This window comes from Pan paniscus, chromosome 10 (assembly GCF_029289425.2).
Source record: "Pan paniscus chromosome 10, NHGRI_mPanPan1-v2.0_pri, whole genome shotgun sequence".
Lineage (NCBI taxonomy): Eukaryota > Metazoa > Chordata > Mammalia > Primates > Hominidae > Pan > Pan paniscus.
In genome coordinates, this window is record NC_073259.2 from 6,378,248 (window position 1) to 6,400,439 (window position 22,192).

The following is a 22,192-nucleotide window of genomic DNA, read 5'->3' on the forward strand; positions in this document are numbered from 1 at the left end:
CTAACTCACCTTCCTCATTTCTGTCACAGGGCTTCCCACCTCGACTGCCACCACAGTACCCAGGAGATTCAAATATTGCTCCCTCTTCCAACGTGGCTTCTGTTTGCATCCATTCTACAGTCCTATCCCCTCCCATGCCGACAGAAGTACTGGCTACACCTGGGTACTTTCCCACAGTGGTGCAGCCTTATGTGGAATCAAATCTTTTAGTTCCTATGGGTGGTGTAGGAGGACAGGTTCAAGTGTCCCAGCCAGGAGGGAGTTTAGCACAAGCCCCCACTACATCCTCCCAGCAAGCAGTTTTGGAGGTAAATAGAGTTACTGCATGTTTATATGTAAAACATATATATGTAATTGGACAACAATGATAAAGGAGAAAGAAACATAGGCTCCCCTGGTTTAGAACTTATTTGGAGACCATGTCAAACTAACTTCTGCATGACTTTTTCTTACAGCAGAATGAAATGCCAATGTGGGGTCCTTGTTTCCACTGGCTGTTCTGTTGGGAAGTGAGTGTGCCTTGGAGAAGATGAACCCTATTAGCACTTCACTTCTCTAGCTAGTCCTTTAGCCATTATTCTTGTCGTTTCACAAACTTTTTCCATTGGCAGTCATAAGAGTATCTTACCCTCCTGTGCTCTCAGCAATCATTTTTGCCCTGCTAGGAGAAGATCTGAATTCATCTTTGTACTATGCTCTGTCTGCGCTATTGCACACTCTTGGTAAGATGCTGGCTGCATGGCAAGTTGTAGGTTCACACTGCCTAGCAGATATGTTGGCTGACCTCATACCATGCAGTCTATACCAGAGACTAGCTTTAGAAACTTCCTTTGGAATTTTAAGACCATTATCTCTAGATGCTGAATATTGAGAATTTACTAGTAAATTTAGTGCTTCTAGGACTTAGTGGGGAGGGATAAGGAAAAAAATAAGTAGATTATTGGGGATAGTGAATGATAAATCTATTACTACTGAGATTTGAGTTATCTTTTCGATTCACAGAGTACTCAGGGAGTCTCTCAGGTTGCTCCTGCAGAGCCAGTTGCAGTAGCACAGCCACAACCTACCCAGCCGACCACTTTGGCTTCCTCTGTAGACAGGTACGTAAAACTAGAATTCTCCTTCCTTGACTGGTAAATAAGATGGTATGAAACGCCAAACTGTCAGACCTTTAAATCTCATATTATAAACTGCACTTTTTTTTCTTTTTAAATTTCAAAGTGCACATTCAGATGTTGCTTCAGGTATGAGTGATGGCAATGAGAATGTCCCATCTTCCAGTGGAAGGCATGAAGGAAGAACTACAAAACGGCATTACCGAAAATCTGTAAGGAGTCGCTCTCGACATGAAAAAACTTCACGCCCAAAATTAAGAATTCTGAATGTAAGTATTCCTAATTTGTGAGTTTCATGTTGTTAAAGGAATTTGACACTGAAAAAGATTTTAGAGGTCATCAAATCCAAACCACTCACTTCATAAAATAAAGATAACTATCTGTGTGATAGATAATTTCTTTTTTTTGTTTTAGACGGAGTCTCGCTCTGTCACCCAGGCTGGAGTGCAGTGGCATGATCTCTTCTCATTGTGATTGCAGTGCCTCCTGGGTTCAAGCGATTCTCCTGCCTCAGCCTCCCAAGTAGCTGGGACTACAGACACGTGCCACCACGCACGGCTAGTTTTTGTATTTTTAGTAGAGACAGGGTTTCACCATATTGGTCAGGCTGGTTTCAAACTCCTGACCTCAGGTGACTCACCTGCCTCGGCCTCCCAAAGCACTGGGATTACAGGCACCCAGCCAGATAATTTATATAAGTACTCTTCTCATTTAATGCCCACAGTCTCTTTGACTTAAATATCACATTTTTAGAAAAATGAAAAGGTAGTTCATAAAGCTATGATAGGGCCAGCAGTTAATATCATTTAAATATTTCTTAAGGCTTAGATGAATTGATGAATGTATAGGATCTTATAATTAGCCAAATTATATTCTTACATTCCATATTTCTATGATAAAGCACTACTTATCTTTTAGAAAAAGAATAGAGAGTTTTAGTAAGTAGCTCAAAGGCTAACGTCTTCTCAAAGATTTTTCTTGCTACCAGTTTAAGAGACAAAGTACTAGTGCTCCAAGGAACAGCGATAACACTATGCTTCCTTAGACATGAAGTCAAGTGCTAATCTGCATTGCTTTTCTGAAATTCAGTAATAAAGCTGAATATGGTCTTTGGAGATGATGTACCTTTTTTCTTTTTAGGTTTCAAATAAAGGAGACCGAGTAGTAGAATGTCAATTAGAGACTCATAATAGGAAAATGGTTACATTCAAATTTGACCTAGATGGTGACAACCCCGAGGAGATAGCAACAATTATGGTACGTCTGCATTTGGAGTTCTAGGTTTTTCCTTAGTACTTGATCTTAATAGCCATTGCTCTAGGCAAATATGCCATATTTTATAATCCATGTTTTTTTAAAGTTATGCATTTACTTCAATGTGAATAAAACTAGCACACCCAACCTGTGATTTAGTGATGTTTTTGTCTAGGCTATGTCTAACTAGATATTGAAGTTCTTAAAAAGAGAAGAGCTAACTTGAGTACAAAATAAATAAAAATATAGGTAAGTATGCAGATAGGACAGAAGTCATAAAAGTGACATAAAGTTTGAGAAATGACACTAATTAGACTGACATCACATTTCTTTTACAGGTGAACAATGACTTTATTCTAGCAATAGAGAGAGAGTCATTTGTGGATCAAGTGCGAGAAATTATTGAAAAAGCTGATGAAATGCTCAGTGAGGATGTCAGTGTGGAACCAGAGGGTGATCAGGGATTGGAGAGTCTACAAGGAAAGGATGACTATGGCTTTTCAGGTTCTCAGGTAGGTTCACCACTCCCATAATGAAACTTTGTTGATTTAAAATATTTTCATAGTTCTAAATTTGCTATGCAAAATGTCCAGTGATATCACCTGACACCCATGACCGACAACAAACTTTTATGTTCTCTTCACATGTGGCAGTTTGCTTTGCCTAGTCATTGAGATTGCATTTGAGAATGTATTTAATCACTTTTGTTTGTTGTAGAAATTGGAAGGAGAGTTCAAACAACCAACTCCTGCGTCTTCCATGCCACAGCAAATAGGTGAATTTATTTTCTTTCCTTGTTTTTACCTTTGACTTAAGAAGCCATTAGCTGAGCGTGGTGGCAGGCTTCTGTAGTCCCAGCTACTCAGGAGGCTGAGGCACGAGAATTGCTTGAACCCAGGAGGCGGAGGTTGCAGTGAGCTGAGATCGCGCCACTGCACTCCAGCCTGGGTGACAGAGTGAGACTGTGCCTCAAAAAGCAGTTGTGTGTGCCAATAATGAAGTCTAACAATATTTATAATAATAATGCTATTAAGTTACGTTTGTTTGTTTGTTTTTGACCAGGCATTCCTACCAGTTCTTTAACTCAAGTTGTTCATTCTGCGGGAAGGCGGTTTATAGTGAGTCCTGTGCCAGAAAGCCGATTACGAGAATCAAAAGTTTTCCCCAGTGAAATAACAGATACAGGTAAGGGATTGATTCTGCCACATTGTTATGTAAATTCTACAGTGCCTCTGCTATGTTGAAAGCTTAATCATAAAGCAGTAATTTATGATGACACAGATAATAAAAAAGAATAGAAAACTGAAGTTATAACCAACAGATAAACATATGGGAGAGGGAAATAGATGAAGAATACAGAGAATTACAGAAAAAGCCAAGAAGCATGGCCATACCAAGATATAGCCTGTATAATAGATATTGTAGTATGTGTTTATTTCTGCACTTAGTACTGTTGTCTATGTTTTAAGATTACTCCATATTTTTTATCAGAAACAGATATTTATAGGAGCTGACTTAGGCTAGCAGACAATCTTTTGAATCCATCCTTTTAAAATCGGCTGATTCTTATCTTTTTGTATTCCTTTGCAGTTGCTGCCTCTACAGCTCAGAGCCCTGGAATGAACTTGTCTCACTCTGCATCATCCCTTAGTCTACAACAGGCCTTTTCTGAACTTAGACGTGCCCAAATGACAGAAGGACCCAATACAGCACCTCCAAACTTTAGTCATACAGGACCAACATTTCCAGTAGTACCTCCTTTCTTAAGTAGCATTGCTGGAGTCCCAACCACAGCAGCAGCCACAGCACCAGTCCCTGCAACAAGCAGCCCTCCTAATGACATTTCCACATCAGTAATTCAGTCTGAGGTTACAGGGCCCACTGAAGAGGGGATTGCTGGAGTTGCCTCCAGCACAGGTGTGGTAACTTCAGGTGGTCTCCCCATACCACCTGTGTCTGAATCACCAGTACTTTCCAGCGTAGTTTCAAGTATCACAGTACCTGCAGTTGTCTCAATATCTACTACATCCCCGTCACTTCAAGTCCCCACATCCACATCTGAGAGCGTTGTTTCTAGTACAGCACTGTATCCTTCAGTAACAGTTTCAGCAACTTCAGCCTCTGCAGGGGGCAGTACTGCTACCCCAGGTCCTAAGCCTCCAGCTGTAGTATCTCAGCAGGCAGCAGGCAGCACTACTGTGGGAGCCACATTAACATCAGTTTCTACCACCACTTCATTCCCAAGCACAGCTTCACAGCTGTCCATTCAGCTTAGCAGCAGTACTTCTCCTCCTACTTTAGCTGAAACCGTGGTAGTTAGCGCACACTCACTAGATAAGACATCTCATAGCAGTACAACTGGATTGGCTTTCTCCCTCTCTGCACCATCTTCCTCTTCCTCTCCTGGAGCAGGAGTGTCTAGTTCTATTTCTCAGCCTGGTGGGCTGCATCCTTTGGTCATTCCATCAGTGATAGCTTCTACTCCTATTCTTCCCCAAGCAGCAGGTCCTACTTCTACACCTTTATTACCCCAAGTACCTAGTATCCCACCCTTGGTACAGCCTGTTGCCAATGTGCCTGCTGTACAGCAGACACTAATTCATAGTCAGCCTCAACCAGCTTTGCTTCCCAACCAGCCCCATACTCATTGTCCTGAAATAGATTCTGATACACAACCCAAAGCTCCTGGAATTGATGACATAAAGACTCTAGAAGAAAAGCTGCGGTCTCTCTTCAGTGAACACAGCTCCTCTGGAGCTCAGCATGCCTCTGTCTCACTGGAGACCTCACTAGTCATAGAGAGCACTGTCACACCAGGCATCCCAACTACTGCTGTTGCACCAAGCAAACTCCTGACTTCTACCACAAGTACTTGCTTACCACCAACCAATTTACCACTAGGAACAGTTGCTTTGCCAGTTACACCAGTGGTCACACCTGGGCAAGTTTCTACCCCAGTCAGCACTACTACATCAGGAGTGAAACCTGGAACTGCTCCCTCCAAGCCACCTCTAACTAAGGCTCCGGTAAAATTATTGTTATAAAATAATTAGATAAATATGATCAGTTTTTTTTTCTCCCTAATGAGTACATTTTTCACTTCAGCCTTGTAAGTTAGAAACATAGTTATAAAGGTACCTGGCTTATAGTATTTATTAAATTGACAGCAGTTTGAGGGTATGTCTACAATTAACATGAGATTTTTTTTTTCAAGTGTGGCAGGATTTTGGGGTTAATTATGCTGCACAGTTTTCCAAGATTGTATAATTATCGGGTAAAATACAGGTATTTCTTCTGAATTGGTACAAACTGAAGAAGTCTGTATTCCAAAAGGGCGCTAAATGCATCTGTCAGCAAAATGTACGTAAATAACAGCAGTTCATAATCTTTGTTTCAGTGAGAATGAAGCAAATTTTTGGTTTTGTTGTAGATTCCACAGTTGTACAGTTTGGGGGTTATAAAAAATTGGAAGTTAGTAAGGAAATTGATACAGAGGAGAAATAAATAATCTAATCCTAGGACTGAAGTAACTAAAATTTATTATCTAATTATGCTGTGGTGGATTTCCTCTTGTTCTGCCACCTTCTCCAAATAACAAGGCTGTGTTATGTCTACTGTATTGTATGCTTCAGCCTCTTTCTGCATTGCCATTGATGTGAGGTTCTTTTTGTAGTAGGATAATGCAGAATCTTCACTCAGATAAAATAGAAATTCTTGATAATAGTATTAGATTTCTGATGCCTTTTGTTATCAGACCTGCCTATTGGTTATTTCTTAACCAGTTACTGTTTTCTTTTCTCAGAAAATCTTGTTTTACATGGCAAAAGTCTGATACATACTGTACCAAATAAGTAGCTCAAGAACATCTGGACGCTGCCACTTATGTACATATAGCCTTTGTTCTGTTCTCCCTAGGGGACAACTTTTTACTGTATTTTACTATTCATTTTATAGGTATATCATAGTAACCCCTATAATAACATCATTGGTTGTCACACCCTTTTTTGAAGACAGATACCAGAGAGTAACCTCAGTGATAAACATGTCTTAACTATATATATTTTATTCTTATGTTTGTGCATTCAAATTAGTTGATTTGCTCTTCAGTACACAGTCTTTATATTTAGCGTCTGACGGACTTGATTTTCCCTTTGTTGTCTGTAGGTGCTGCCAGTGGGTACTGAACTTCCAGCAGGTACTCTACCCAGCGAGCAGCTGCCACCTTTTCCAGGACCTTCTCTAACCCAGGTGCCTCAAGACTTGACAAATTTCTTCCTGTGCCCTACTTTCTTTGACAAAGCTTGCTGAAGTTCTCCACTACGTGGTCTTGGCTTTTGCCTATTTGGCTTTGACTTAGTAACACCTTTCTTTTAAAACGTTACAACCAATGACCCAGTTCCTACTTAAGTAAGAAGCTTCATAGCTCTTTTGTTTGTAATGTTGCTTCCGGTTATCCAAAAACACTTGATACTAATTTTTTTTTTATATCTTATGAAGGAAGAAAACAGCAAAGCAAACATTTTGCCAGACCCATATAGCTCCCTTTATCATTCACACTTCTGTAGAATAGCGAAATTGCATATATAATGAAAATTAACTTTGAGAGTGCCCTAGAAAGGAGAAGCACAATATGGCAACTGAGAAACTTTTTCCGCGAGTCCAGAGCAACCAGTCTCTTCTTGAATATTGATCATTTCTTTCACTAGCCACCTAATGAAGGAATTAGCTTACTTATAGGTAGGTATAGGGGTGATGTTTCATGAAAACTATGTGTGCTGTCTCTTAAAATAAAAGCCACCGAGCTCAGTGAGATGCTAACATTATGAGATCACTCATGGAGGAACTGAGACCAGCCTCATGAACTTGAGATTCCCATCTCACAGTCAGTTCTGCTCACTGGAGTGCAGTGGTGGACAGAATTACCTGTAATATTTATTATTTCTCTTTCCCACCCCAGCCCACCGCCAACACATTTGTTGAATTTCCATAAGAAAAGTACTAATTGTGAATCTGTTGTGACCAGGAAAAATCTTCTGACATGAGACAAGCCAGTAAACTTTTAAACTAAATTAGGAATTTATTTTTGAATCATATATAAGAAATAAGAAAAACATGGTAAATTGCTTACTTGAGAAGCTGAGTTGGAATTTATCCCTATTTCTTTGGTCCCAATGTACAGGGGAACACTATTTGAGGAACTTGCCACAATGAAGTAAAAACCCCAACAGAGAAAGCACTCCATCAGCCACCACATTTGGGGGAAAGTGCATTGTGAAAGTCCGTAAATCAGGAGTTAGAAAATTAGTTTTAAACTTATTTTCCCATTTAAAAACATGGATTCAGATTTCTAAGGGAGTATAAAGTGTGACGAAAAATAGCAAGTGAGACATGTGGAGGGGTAAGGGTAAATAGCTAGTGCCTAGATAGAGGGAAAGGCCTAAGCAAAGACTGTGCAAGAATAGATTGATAGAAGCCAAGACAGATGTAGGATTAGACTGTGGAAGGGTAGAAGGAAGCTGTGTGCTTGCGGTGGATGGAATGGTTAACAGGATGGAATACCCAGACCTTCCTGCCACCATCTGTAGGGAAGAAGTATACATGTAAGAAAGAAGAAGAAAATGATACCCTGTGATAGTGACAGAATATGTTAATGCCATCTTTTATTCATAGGGGCACCTTCCCAGAAAGATGCATAAAACTGAGAAAGAAGAGAGGGAACATGAGACATAGTGAATCTACCAGTAGATCTTTGTACATTTTTCACAATATATTTTAAAGATCGCACAAATAAATAACTCTTTCTACCATTTTGAGTAACATCAAACATAGAATGTAATAAGACTTCTCTTAAACTGCAAAAACATGAACTACTCTGAGCCTTGAGAATCTGACATACAATCTTGAGAAACTGGCAAAATAATCAAAGCAGTATACTAAATTTGAGTATAGTTTTGTATGTTCCATAAAGACAAATGTCATGTTGTGCCAATATAAAGCATAAAACAGTGTGTCCTATCTAAATTGGCTATATATCGTGACTCTGAAGGTGCCAAGGAACTGTATTTACTGTGATTGTTTTCATTCAGTCCCAGCAACCTCTAGAGGATCTTGATGCTCAATTGAGAAGAACACTTAGTCCAGAGATTATCACAGTGACTTCTGCGGTTGGTGTAAGTTTTGAAAATCTTGATAAAATCTACTCATAACCCTAATATATTATATGCCTGGGACACAAACTGTAACCTAAACCATTATTAATACCTTTAACATGTATTCAGAGTTCCTGCTTATTCTAGCCAAAAGAAATGAGACTGATTAATGAAAGATTCATGCTGACTCAGGAGTATCACTATGGAAAAGATTTTATTTGAAAGGTGCTTTTTTAGTTGTACGTCTGGTCAGATTGTGCCATAGATCAATTCTATGGATTTCGTATTTTTGTTTTAGAGGAGGCTAAATTTTGTCAGATAAAATAATGTTTTGGGCCAGGTGCAGTGGCTCACGCCTGTAATCCCAGCACTTGGGGAGGCCGAGGAGGGCGGATCACAAGGTCAGGAGATCGAGACTGTCCTGGCTAACACGGTGAAACCCCATCTCTACTAAAAATACAAAAAATTATCCAGGTGTGGTGGTGCACGCCTGTAGTCCCAGCTACTCGGGAGGCTGAGGCAGGACAATGGCGTAAAACCCAGGAGGCAGAGCTTGCAGTGAGCCAAGATTGCACCACTGCAGTCCAGCCTGTGCGACAGAGCGAGACTCCGTCTCAAAAATAATAATAATGTTTTGATTGAAACTGTTTTTCTGTGAATATCCAAGTTATACCCTTAAGCATCCTATGAGAAAAATTAAGAAAGCAATCAAGAATTAAGAGTAGAAATTCATTCTTTCAAAATGTACCTTTTTTTTTTTTTTTTTTTTTTGAGACAAGAGTCTTGCGCTGTTACCCAGGCTGTAGTGCAGTGGCACGATCTTGGCTCACTGCAACCACCGCCTCCCAGGTTCAAGTGATTCTTCTACCTCAGCCTCCCGAGTAGCTGGGATTACAGGTGCCCGCCACCACACCCGGCTAATTTTTGTGTTTTTATTAGAGACGGGGTTTCGCCATGTTGGCCAGGCTGGCCTCGAACTCCTGACCTCAAATGATCTGCCCACCTTGACCTCCCAAAATGCTGGGATTACAGGTGTGAGCCACCATGCCTGGCCCTAAAAGGTGCCTTTCTTTACATCAGACTTTTAGACTTTAAAAGAAAAAGGAAAAGAAGATAAAATTTTCTCAGACATAAGTGTTTCATCACATATACTGTCATTCTGCCCTTTTACAAAGACCATAGGAAAGGCAATGAGGCAAAAGTTTGAGTGACTGAAGCTAAAGATTTGTGGTGTCTGTCTGTGTATGTTTTACAGCCTGTGTCCGTGGTGGCTCCAGCAGCAATTACAGAAGCAGGAGCACAGCCTCAGAAGGATGGTGAGAAACATCCTTCCTCCTTTTATGTTACTAATTCCAGCCCTACCTGTAGTTGATTCAGGAGGTTTACTGTTTCAAAGACACATTTCCATGTATTTGATAACTGAGGAGCATTGGTAGTAATATCTAAAGCTTGAAAGATTAGCAAATTAATAAATCTGTTCTGTTATTATTTGTCAGAGGAAAGGTTATACAGGAGGTAATGATAAGACCCTTCATTATTAGCTATGCCAGATCCTTGCTATTAGAGATTAGGAAATTAAAGCATACCGTATTTAGAAAAGTAAATTTACTGATAACCTCTTAGCTTTTGTGACACTGGATATATAGGGATAGAAGCTTGAATAGTCTGGACATATATTTGTATGGAAATACAAATTTAAGATTTCAGTTAATCAATTTAAACATTTTTATTTTCAAGGCAATTATATTCTCAATTGGCTCTCATTTTAAAAGTGATTTGCAAATCATTAGAATAGTCTAGAAATGGAAAAATGAAAGGGGAATGTAGATTATCAACATATGTAGAGTATCAAGTATGTACAATGAAAATAATAAAGATTACTACCAATAAAAAGAGAATGTAGAATATGAAAAAGGTAGCTTTTCAAATCATTGGAAGATGGAATATTTCTTTTTTTTTGAAGTGGAGTTTGCTCTTGTTGCCCAGGCTGGAGTGCAGTGGCATCATCTCGACTTATTGCAACCTCCACCTCCCAGGTTCAAGCGATTTTCCTGCCTCAGCCTCCCAAGTATCTGGGATTACAGGCATGCACCACCACACCTGGATAATTTTGTATTTTTAGTAGAGACAAGGTTTCTCCATGTTGGTCAGGCTGGTCGCAAACTCCTGACCTCAGGTGATCTGCCCGCCTCGGCCTCCCAGAGTGCTGGGATTACAGGCGTGAGCCACCACGCCTGGCTGAAAGATGGAATATTTTTATAAGTGGTTTAGAACAACTTGAAAGCCATCTGGAAAAAAGCAAAGGTGGATCACTAGCCTAGACATAAGTAAAGTCCACGTGGGCCAAAGATGAAATATTACATCATAAAATAGTACTATATGAAATCATAAGGGGATTTTTTCTTTTTTTTTTTTTAGTTTTTTAATTTATTAGTAATAACAACTTGAGAATTGCATAGTATTAAGGCATCAGTTCTTGGAGTGTGGGCTGAGGACCCTTTTGGGGTGCCTATGAGGGCAACACTATTTTACAGTAAAACTAAGACATTATTTTCCTTTTTCACTATAGACAAAAATTTAGCCAGCTGTGGTGGTGTATGCCTGTAGTCCTAGCTAATCGGGAGGCTGAGACGAGAGGATTGCCTGAGCCCAGGAGTTCCAGGCTACAGTGAGCTATGGTTTTGCCACTGCACTCCAGCCTGGGTGGCAGAGTGAGACCCTGTCTCAAAAAAAAAATTCATGCATGAACAAAAAAATTTATAGGTCAATGGATTTTAATGGCCACAGTTATGAATATCTTATTACTATTATTTCAGATCCCACATTATAACTAACTTTTTTGTGTGTGTGTGGCTTGGAAATCTTTTTTTTTTTTTTAATTTTATTATTATTAAATTACTTTTAAGTTTTAGGGTACATGTGCACAACGTGCAGGTTTGTTACATATGTATACATGTGCCATGTTGGTGTGCTGCACCCATTAACTCGTCATTTAGCATTAGGTATATATCCTAATGCTATCCCTCCCCCGTCCCAAGGGGATTTTTTTCAACTATCTAAAGCAGGGTTGACAAACTCTTTTTCTGTAAAGGGCAAGATGGTACAAATTTTAGGCTTTCTAGACCATATAGTCTCTTGCAACTTACTCAGATCTCACAAGTAGCAATGGACAATACATAAATAAATGAGTTTGTGTTTCAATAGAATTTATTTACAAAAACAGGCAGTAGGCTGAATTTGGTCCATGGATCAGTTTGGAGTTCTCAGATAAGTTTAATAGAGGTGTTAAGTTCAATGTCTAATCCAGAAGCAAGTAGTAATAGATATAAAATTTTCTTCATGGAAGAAAAGTGCCACTGATTGCAAATATAAATGAAAAACTGGGGAAATATATATATATTTGTGGGAGGGGGAGGGGTATGTGTAGTCATATCACAAAAAGAACTCGTTTTGCTAGTACAAGGAGTTCCTAAAATTCAACATGAACCAAAAAACAATCAAAAGATAACAGAAAAGGAAACTTAGACATGAAAATATTTAACGTCCATAATGATAGAAATACAAAGTAAGGCTACAAGTGATAGCAATTCTCACCTCTCATTGGTAAATTCAGGGGTCTAATAGCCACCAGTGACTTGGTACAGCCTCTGGGGGGATCAATTTATAATAGTGATGTCTACTACAGTCTTAAATGGAAATAATTCAGCACTTTCATTGTGATATATTTATTGTACAGATCTATAAGAGAATATTTATTTCTAAAATAGCAAGAAATTCTGGGCCGGGCATGGTGGCTCACACCTCTAATTCCAGCACTTTGGGAGGCCAAAGCAGGTGGATTGCTTGAGCCCAGGATTTCGAGACCAGCGTGGGCAATATAGTGAGACCCCCATCTCTGCAAGAAATTTTAAAAATTAGCCGGATGTGGTGGTATGCACCTGTTGTTCTAGCTTCCCTGGAGGCTGAGGAGGAAGGATCACCTGAGCCTGGGAAGTCGAGATTGTGGTGAGCTGTGATGGCATCACTGTACTCCAGCCTGGGTGACAGAGTGAGACCCTGTCTCAGGGAAAAAAGAAAAGAAATTCTGAATAATTTAAATGCTCATCAGTAGAAGCCTGATTAAATATGAAATATATATATGGTATATACATAGGGTATGACACTATGCAATCATTAAAAAGAATGAGGCATTGATATGGAATGATCTCAAAGATATAGAATTACATGAAAACATGAAAATCGCTCAATGTTCTACTAGCTGTATAAAATAAATATATCTCTAGAAAGAAACTCAAAGCATTGTTCCCCGGAAAGGTTTTTAAATTGCCCAAAACTAAATAATTCTGAGGGCTGGGTGCAATGGCTCACGCCTGTAATCCCAGCACTTTGGGAGGCTGAGGCGGGCAGATCACGAGGTCAGGAGATCGAGACCATCCTGACTAACACGGTGAAACCCCGTCTCTACTAAAAATACAAAAAATTAGTCGGGTGTGGTGGTGGGCACCTGTGGTCCCAGCTACTCGAGAGGCTGAGGCAGGAGAATGGCATGAACCCGGGAGGTGTAGCTTGCAATGAGCCAAGATCGCACCACTGCACTGCAACCTGGGCAACAGAGTGAGACTCCGTCTCAAATAATAATAATAATAATTCTGAGAACTGTACTATCCTATTCTAGAATTTGCCAGTGTTACATTGAGAAAATAAAATTAGCTGGTTTTCATTTAACAATGGATCTTGGCTGGACATGGTGATTCACACCTGTAATCCCAGCACTTTGGGAGGCTGAGGCAGGCATATTACCTGAGGTCAGGAGTTCAAGACCAGCCTGGACAACATGGTGAAACTCCGTCTCTACTAAAAATACAAAAATTAGCCGGGTGTGGTGGCACACGCCTGTAATCCCAGCTACTCAGGAGGCTGAGGCAGGAGGATCACCTGAACCCAGTAGGTGGAGGTTGCAATGAGCTGAGATCGCACCACTGCACTCCAGCCTGGCCAACAGAGCAAAACTCTATCTCAATAAAATAAAGATGGGTCCTTAATGTCCTCAGTAAAATCTCATCCTTCATTTCACTTACTTATATATCTGAATTAAAGAATGAGTCATTGAGTTTTTAAAGCCTGTTAACCTTTGTTTTTATAGTATATGTTAATGTTGTAGTTGGTATCTAGTAGTAGAGCAAACAATAACTCTTTCCCCTGTTGGACAAAGCCTCATGGAGGGAGGAGATGAGGAAGTTCTCTTTGCCTCTAACAGCTTTCCTCATGTGTAGTTTGATTTTGCTGTATTTCTAGCTAAAGGGAAAAGAAGTTAACTGGAAAGAGACACTTATGTTTTCCTCATCCATGTATTTGTTTCAGTTTCTCAAGTCAAAGAAGGCCCTGTCCTAGCAACTAGTTCAGGAGCTGGTGTTTTTAAGATGGGACGATTTCAGGTAAGACAGTCACCTTGTGTTGCCTTGATTCTTTCCTTTGGAGGAGTTGTCTATATAATAAAATTACTGCCTACCTATTTGGGACACAATTGCCAGTCTAGTGATTTCTGTCACATAGTACTTTATAGCTCTTTTTAGCATTTTCCTAATAAAAGTAATATATACTAAATAAAATATAGAAATACTTAGAACAGTAGAGACACGGTAGATAGTCGTACTATCTATCCACCCACCTCCCAAGATGACTTTTTGGGGTGTATTTCCTTCCACTCCTTGTTTTCTGTACAAGTGTTTATCTAAAATTGACTACCATTTCTCCTGTTCCAAATGTTACAGCTTTTTTTTCCCATCCAGTAATTGGTTTACCTAACCAGTCTCTATCGTCATTTCTCATTTTTCCAACATAATGAGTTAAGTAACAGCAAACATCTTTGTGTATAAAAATGTTTTCCACGTTTAAAATAATTGTCCTAAGATTAATTCTTTAAATTAAAACACATGATACCATATCACTTTATTTTACCAGCTTGTCCAACATGTGAGCATTTTCTGGCTGGGGAGAGTAGGTGATATTTTTCTCATTTGTAAACAGGTCCTGAGCGTTTATAGGTGGGCTGAGTTTGTATTTGTAAATACATGGACAAACCAGAACAAGGATCTGGATCCTCTTTTTTAGTTACCAGTTAGTTGTGTTGATTCTTGAGGCATAGCAGGCATTTAACATTTACCTTGTAGTTTTTCTTATTCACAGGCAACCCTAAAAATTCTACAATGCCTTGCTAATTTATTTATTTACTTTTATTTATTTATTTTTATTTATTTTTTTTTGAGACGGAGTCTCACTCTGTCACCCAGGCTGGAATGCAGTGGCATGATCTCAGCCCACTGCAGCCTCTGCCTCCCGGGTTTAAGTGATTCTCCTGCCTCAGCCTCCCAAGTAGCTGGGATTACAGGCACACGCTACCATGCCTGGCTAATTTTTGTATTTTTAGTAGAGACAGGGTTTCACCATGTTGGTCAGGCTGATCTGAAACTCCTGACCTCACGTGATCCACCTGCTTCAGCCTCCCAAAATGCTGGGATTACAGGCATGAGCCACTATGCCTGGCCCTGAGCTTTTGTTATTTATATGTTGACTAAGACATAAATCTGAATTCTGTGTATGACATCAAATACGAAAGTAAATTATTTACTTTATAAGCGTAGCCAGCCACACAGAATCTGCATCTCAGTACCCATGTGTTCTCTATGATGGTATTCAATTTTTCTTCCTAGTCAAAGATGGAGGCACTATGTAAAGAGATAATCAGCCTACTCTTTGACAGGGAAATAAAGTGATTCTTTTTTTTCCTTTTTAAAATTGTCTGTGATAGAAATTGGATATTGAGAACTTAAGTTTTTAATCTTTGTCCTTTTTTTTATCAGGTTTCAGTTGCTTCAGACGATGCCCAGAAAGAGGGTAAAAATAAGTCAGAAGATGCAAAGTCTGTTCATTTTGAATCCAGCACTTCAGAGTCCTCAGTGCTATCAAGTAGTAGTCCAGAGAGTACCTTGGTGAAACCAGAGCCGAATGGGATAACCATCCCTGGTATCTCTTCAGATGTGCCAGAGAGTGCCCACAAAACTACTGCCTCAGAGGCAAAGTCAGACACTGGGCAGCCTACCAAGGTTGGACGTTTTCAGGTGACAACTACAGCAAACAAAGTGGGTCGTTTCTCTGTATCAAAAACTGAGGACAAGATCACTGACACAAAGAAAGAAGGACCAGTGGCATCTCCTCCTTTTATGGATTTGGAACAAGCTGTTCTTCCTGCTGTGATACCAAAGAAAGAAAAGCCTGAACTGTCAGAGCCTTCACATCTAAATGGGCCGTCTTCTGACCCGGAGGCCGCTTTTTTAAGTAGGGATGTGGATGATGGTTCCGGTAGTCCACACTCCCCCCATCAGCTGAGCTCAAAGAGCCTTCCTAGCCAGAATCTAAGTCAAAGCCTTAGTAATTCATTTAACTCCTCTTACATGAGTAGCGACAATGAGTCAGATATCGAAGATGAAGACTTAAAGTTAGAGCTGCGACGACTACGAGATAAGTAAGTATATTTTCTCTTGTGAAAGAATGTCAGATAAGGTTTTCAGACCTAGATCCTAGGGCCAAGATTAATAATATTTTTCACCACAATATGCTAATGTCTCATTTCTTTTAAAGAGACAGTGCCACAGAAGCCCCACCCCATACCTCCCCACCCCACCACACACACACACACACACACACACACGATTCCCAACCACTCACAGGCACAGGCAGCTTCTCTTGCACTCATACAGACCCATAGCATTTCTAGTTCTAGAACTTCTTCATTGTTACTATATTATTACTGTATTATTGTTACTGTATTGTATTATTATTTTTATTAATAGCATATTGTATCACTATTAACTGCTCTTTATTTATTAGTCCACTAAATGAATCTGGCACTGGGATGTATGATTATGTTGGCACGTTTTGTTTGGCAGATTGGGTCAGAGTAGCAAATTCAGCTATTGTGCGCATGGCCTCAAAAGTCAGGAAATGTTTTTCTCCTAAAACATTATGAACCATTTGTTGTTGGCTAGGAGCTTGTTGGAACATGGCTTGGGTAACGCAGGCCAGCAAGGTGAGTTGACAAACTAGAATCTCGTGGTAGTACATTTGGGGAAAAGGTTCATTAATAACTACTACATACTTGAAAGCAGGTTTAGGAATATGCTGTTAATTCTTGTTTGAATGAAGAGGATTATGGTATTTTGAATTATGTTTGGTTATCTTTCACAGACATCTCAAAGAGATTCAGGACCTGCAGAGTCGCCAGAAGCATGAAATTGAATCTTTGTATACCAAACTGGGCAAGGTGCCCCCTGCTGTTATTATTCCCCCAGCTGCTCCCCTTTCAGGGAGAAGACGACGACCCACTAAAAGCAAAGGCAGCAAATCTAGTCGAAGCAGTTCCTTGGGGAATAAAAGCCCCCAGCTTTCAGGTAAAAAGCCCTGGACTAGGTCAGCCACAGCTGTCCTATCTTTTGTTTCTGTCTCCAACTGTATGTGACCTGCTGAACATTTGTTGTTTTCGTTAAATTTCAAAGGAATTTGGCTCTCCTGATATTTTTGCTTCCTTGACTGCTGTACTTACATTTATTGTACCTCTTTTTGAGTCTATAGAAGTAGACTTAGGGAATACAATGGCTTATTCCATTGTAATCCATATTGCTATCTACTGGTAATCTTTATTTATAGTTATTCTTAAGGATAGACATTTAGCTTTGCCTGTTAACTCATATAACTCACATTTAACCAAACTCTTGGGCAGTTGGAAGAAAATACATTATTCTCTGTTTAGTAAAACTTGGGTAGATTCTTTGTTTTAATGGATGACTTAGTCATAATTGCAACTTAGATGAATGTAATCGTCATATAGATATTTGTGTGTATGTCTAAGTGGTAACTTCTTGATTAAGGTTTTTATTTCATTTATATTGGGTTAAAGAACTTGCTAGTCATTGGTCAGGCATGGTGGTTCACGCCTGTAATCCCAGAACTTTGGGAGGCTGAGGCAGGCAGATCACGAGGTCAGGAGATCAAGACCATCCTGACTAACACAGTGAAACCCTGTCTCTACTAAAAATAAAAAAATTAGGTGGGCGTGGTGGCAGGCGCCTATAGTCCCAGCTACTCGGGAGGCTGAGGCAGGAGAATGGCATGAGCCCGGGAGGCGGAGCTTGCAGTGAGCTGAGATTGCACCACTGCACTCCATCCTCAGCAACAGAGCGAGACTGTGTCTCAAAAAAAAAAAAAAAAAGAAGAAGAACTTGCTAGTCATTAAAATCAAAGAAATAGTTAAGTGATACTCTTTTGTAATGTAGTGTGTGTGTGTGTGTGTGTGTGTATATATATATATATATATATACACACACACACATTTATTTATTTATTTATTTTAAGAGACAGGGCCTCACTCTGTTGCCCAGACTGGAGTGCAGTGGTGTGATCATAGCACACAACACAACAGCCTCAAACTCCTAGGCTCAGGTGGTCCTCCTACCTTAGCTTCCTGGGTAGCTGGGATTACAGGCACACACTACCATGCCCTGCTAACTTTGAATTTTTTTTCGAGACGGAATCCCGCTCTGTTGCCCAGGCTGGAGTGCAGTGGCACCATCTCGGCTCACTGCATTCTCCACCTCCCAGTTTCAAGTGATCCTCCTGCCTCAGCCCCGCATAGTAGCTGGGATTACAGGCACACGTCACCATGCCTGGCTAATTTTTGTATTTTTAGTAGAGATGGGGTTTCACTATGTTGGCCAGGCTGCTCTCAAACTCCTGGCTCAGGTGATCCACCCGCCTTGGCCTCCCAAAGTGCTGGGATTACAGGCGTGAGCCACCGTGCCCGGCCCTGGACTATATTTTAATTGGGATAGATAGTTTCTAATCCTTTCGTGAAATTATGGTAGTGTTAACACAATTAGTTGAAAAGTAAAAGAAGGTTAAAATATGTTAAAAAGCAGTTGCAAACTTCTTAGCAGTTCCATTCTCTGGAAGGGTTCACAGATATCCAAATGTAGCACATTAGGGCCAGTTCATGCAGCCCATTAGTAGAGATGTGATTGTAAGAGAAATCAGCTAATTTCTGATCTGATCCAAATCAGATCTTTTTTGTTTTTTTTGTTTGTTTGTTTGTTTTTTGAGGCAGAATCGGCAGTGGCTCAACCTCCAACTCCCAGGTTCAAGCAATTCTCATGCCTCAGCCTCCCAAGTAGCTGGGATTACAAGCGTGTAATCCCAAACCAAATGTATAAGAACACCTGGCTAATTTTCGTATTTTTGTATTTTTAGTTGCACTATGTTGGCCAGACTGGTCTCAAACTTCTGGCCTCAGGTGATCCGCCCGCCTCAGCCTCCCAAAGTGCGGATTACAGGCATGAGCCACTATGCCCAGCTATGATCCTAATCAAATTCTAATCCCAATTTTGACATACTTTTTGAGTGGACTTGAATTCAACTGGGAACCGGGGAACAGAGAGTCAATTTTAGGACAACCGACCTATTGAAAGCAACCTACCAAAAATAATTTTAAACACCCATTGGTCTGTAGTGATCTCCATCATTTTTGGACACCTCTTTTGTATTTGCTCTGATGCATGTTTATAGGAAAGTCTAAGCAGAGACTGCCTAGCAAACCTTTTTGTATAATGATTCAACACATTTTCTAATAGGGTAAAAAAAAAAAGCAATCATGGAATTGCAGAATGGAATCTGGGTATCCACTACGTACTCTGGTCTTCTTACTCTGCTCAGACATGTGGCCCATCTAGGTTTTCTAAAGCTAAAAAGCTTCTGGAGTAGTACATATGGCCCTAATACCTATGGATTCTTTTCTTTTTTTTTTTTTGAGTGCAGTGGCATGATGTCGGCTCACTGCAGCCTCTGCCTCTGGGTTCAAGCAATTCTCCTTCCTCAGCCTCCTGAGTAGCTGGGATTACAGGCACCCTCCACCACGCCTGGCTAATTTTTGTATTTTTAGTAGAGACAGGGTTTCATCATGTTAGCCAGGCTGGTCTCGAACTCCTGACCTCAGGTGATCCGCCCACCTTGGCCTCCCAAAGTGCTGGGATTATAGGCGTGAGCCACAACACCCAGCCTATCTATTGATTCTTAGTGTCATTCCTCACTTCTCCCGTTAGTGAGGACTTTGTTCTTCTCATCAGTTTGTAGCTTTTGACCCATCATTCATCACTCAGTGGAACAAACCAAATGTATAAGAACAGTGCCTGATGAGTACATGGGAAGAGCTGGACATGTTTCCTCATGCCACTTTGTCTTTTGGCAGGTAACCTGTCTGGTCAGAGTGCAGCTTCAGTCTTGCACCCCCAGCAGACCCTCCACCCTCCTGGCAACATCCCAGAGTCCGGGCAGAATCAGCTGTTACAGCCCCTTAAGCCATCTCCCTCCAGTGACAACCTCTATTCAGCCTTCACCAGTGATGGTGCCATTTCAGTACCAAGCCTTTCTGCTCCAGGTCAAGGTAATAAAGCAACCGTCATCATCCAAAAACAATAAAATGGAGATGTTGCCATACCTGGGACAAAAGCCTGTTAAGGCGGGTTGGGAGACTAGCTGACCAGAACACAGCCTGTGTGTTGTACACTGAAGAATCTGGGTGAAAAGGGAAGTGGAGTGATAATGAGAATCGGTGGGCTCGCTGCTCCCATTAGGTGAAATTACTTTTTTTCAAGGAATTACAGTGAAAAGTTACATCTGTGTGGCCTATATGACTTGCTCATTTGGGATTTGGAACTTACACTTTAATATTAGGCTGAGATTTCCTGGATGAAATTCTAAGGTGTTTTAGCAGTTTCTGAAAGCTAATACATTTTCTTAGCCATTGTAGAATTTTATTACTTTTAAGTATGGGAGTGGCATACTAAAATGAATAACCTTACAATTCAGTTTTTTATCCATAATCTACTTTCCAAATATAGCTCTGTTTATTAATGATTGCTGAAAAAATTCCCGCAGAGGAAAGAGCTTTTAGTCATATTGGAACAAGAATTGAAAAGACTTGGGCATCTGGGTGAGAAGAATGAAAAAAATATAGGTACTGGCTTATGTGCCTTTGCCACAGTTTCACAGAAATTAGAGATTAGTCTCTTCACAGGAAGAATGCACTTGATTGGTAAGGAGGGCAAACTAGCTAGCATTATTCCAACTAAGAAAAGCTTCTGCATTTTGCAGATGGGTAGAATTAAGACCTAATATTTCATCTCTTACATATCTGACCTTCCCCCAGAAGCTTGTTCTTCTGTGTGCCATCTTAGTGCATTTCACCACTCCAGCCTCAAGTTTCTAACATCTTGTAGTTGTGTTCTGTCTCTTCTCCTCTCTCTGTTCTACCCTGTTTTTCCCCTCTCACAGGCTGTGCGAAGTTTAACTGTGCATCTGAACAGGTGACATTCAAACCTGGTGGCAGGAGGACCCGATTTCTGAGTACGCCCTGCTTGGCTCTTTGTGTGTAACACCTTTACTCCTTCCTTGTCCTTGTGTTTCTGCTGCTTGGATCTGATGTTTCACGCAGTCCATTTTCATTTGTCTCTTTTTGTATATCATCTACTCGGTGGCTTGGCTGAATTACTGTTACCCTCAGAAGTTTGGGCCCCCACATTAATTATGATAAAAAATGTCAAAATAACAAGTTATCTACAAATTTCAATGTAACTTTCTGGTAGAAGTGCTTCTGGATCTGTGACAGAGAGTGGATATGGTATCTAGGCAGTAGATTGCTGGGTCATTTAGAATAATGAAGACTGAACTCCACAGTCATAGTGCTGTCTGTCTGCCCTAGCATTAGAAATGAGAGAAATCAGCCAGACACGGTGGCTTACACCTGTAATCCCAGCACTTTGGGAGGCCGAGGCGGGAAGATTGCTTGAGGCCAGGAGCTTGAGACCAACCCTGGGCAACATGGTGATACCCCATCTCTAAAAAAAAAAAAAGTTAGCCTGGCGTGGTGGTGTGCACCTATAGTCCCAGCTGCCCAGGAGGCTGAGGCGGGAGGATTACCACCTTAAGACCAGGAGGTTGAGACTGCAGTGAACCATGATTGCACCACTGCACCCCAGCCTGAGCGACAGAGTGAGACTCTATCTCAAAAAAAAGAAACAAAATGACAGAAAGCATTTTGACCAATGATGCTCTTAGATCCTGGCAGCAGGTAAAAATTATGTACCATTTTTTTCCATTCTTTGTCAGAGTAGATTGAAATCTTATTTTTCTTCTCTATTAAGCCTAAGCATCTACCAGTTGAAAAGATGCTAGAATCTCTTCACTGGATCATTCCACCACTACTGTCCTCTAACCCCATAAAATCAAAAGCGGTTTTTAGTTTGGTTATTCCGATAAAGCACTTAGTCTAATAAAGATCAAAGCCCAGCATCTGCAAGTGAAAATTCTCCTTCTAACATGATTTCTGGGATTTTGCAGCTTTCTACTTAAAAACAAGGCACAATAGCAAGTCACCCCATCTTCCCCATATGTGAAATGAAGATGATGCCAGTGTCCTAGGGCCATCGTACAAATCAAGCTAAGATCATGTACAGAGAAACAGGTGGCACTTGAAAAGCACTCATGGTTTCTCTCTGATGAGTCGGTGCCTACCTGGCACAGAATAGGTAGTCAATAACGGTTCGTTGAAGAACAGTTTAAAACAAACAA

At 40.4% G+C, this 22,192-nt stretch overlaps 1 protein-coding gene across 42 annotated transcripts in view; it reads left to right on the plus strand.

The window, feature by feature from the left end:
• WNK1 (WNK lysine deficient protein kinase 1) overlaps window positions 1-22,192 on the plus strand; it is a 161,835-nt gene that overhangs the window by 131,060 nt on the left and 8,583 nt on the right. For 13 of the 42 annotated variants that reach the window (XM_034935104.3, XM_034935107.3, XM_034935109.3 and 10 more), the window contains 16 exons: window positions 30-308; window positions 1,003-1,100; window positions 1,222-1,384; window positions 2,256-2,372; window positions 2,708-2,881; window positions 3,087-3,144; window positions 3,432-3,554; window positions 3,960-5,395; window positions 6,534-6,617; window positions 8,456-8,539; window positions 9,774-9,834; window positions 13,880-13,953; window positions 15,379-16,040; window positions 16,763-16,965; window positions 19,812-20,006; window positions 20,897-20,989. In XM_034935104.3, the coding sequence (XP_034790995.2) occupies window positions 30-308; window positions 1,003-1,100; window positions 1,222-1,384; window positions 2,256-2,372; window positions 2,708-2,881; window positions 3,087-3,144; window positions 3,432-3,554; window positions 3,960-5,395; window positions 6,534-6,617; window positions 8,456-8,539; window positions 9,774-9,834; window positions 13,880-13,953; window positions 15,379-16,040; window positions 16,763-16,965; window positions 19,812-20,006; window positions 20,897-20,989 (3,904 nt within the window). The remainder of the gene's footprint in view (window positions 1-29; window positions 309-1,002; window positions 1,101-1,221; window positions 1,385-2,255; window positions 2,373-2,707; window positions 2,882-3,086; window positions 3,145-3,431; window positions 3,555-3,959; window positions 5,396-6,533; window positions 6,618-8,455; window positions 8,540-9,773; window positions 9,835-13,879; window positions 13,954-15,378; window positions 16,041-16,762; window positions 16,966-19,811; window positions 20,007-20,896; window positions 20,990-22,192) is intronic. The other 29 variants (XM_034935113.3, XM_034935114.3, XM_034935115.3 and 26 more) reach the window with 4 other exon arrangements.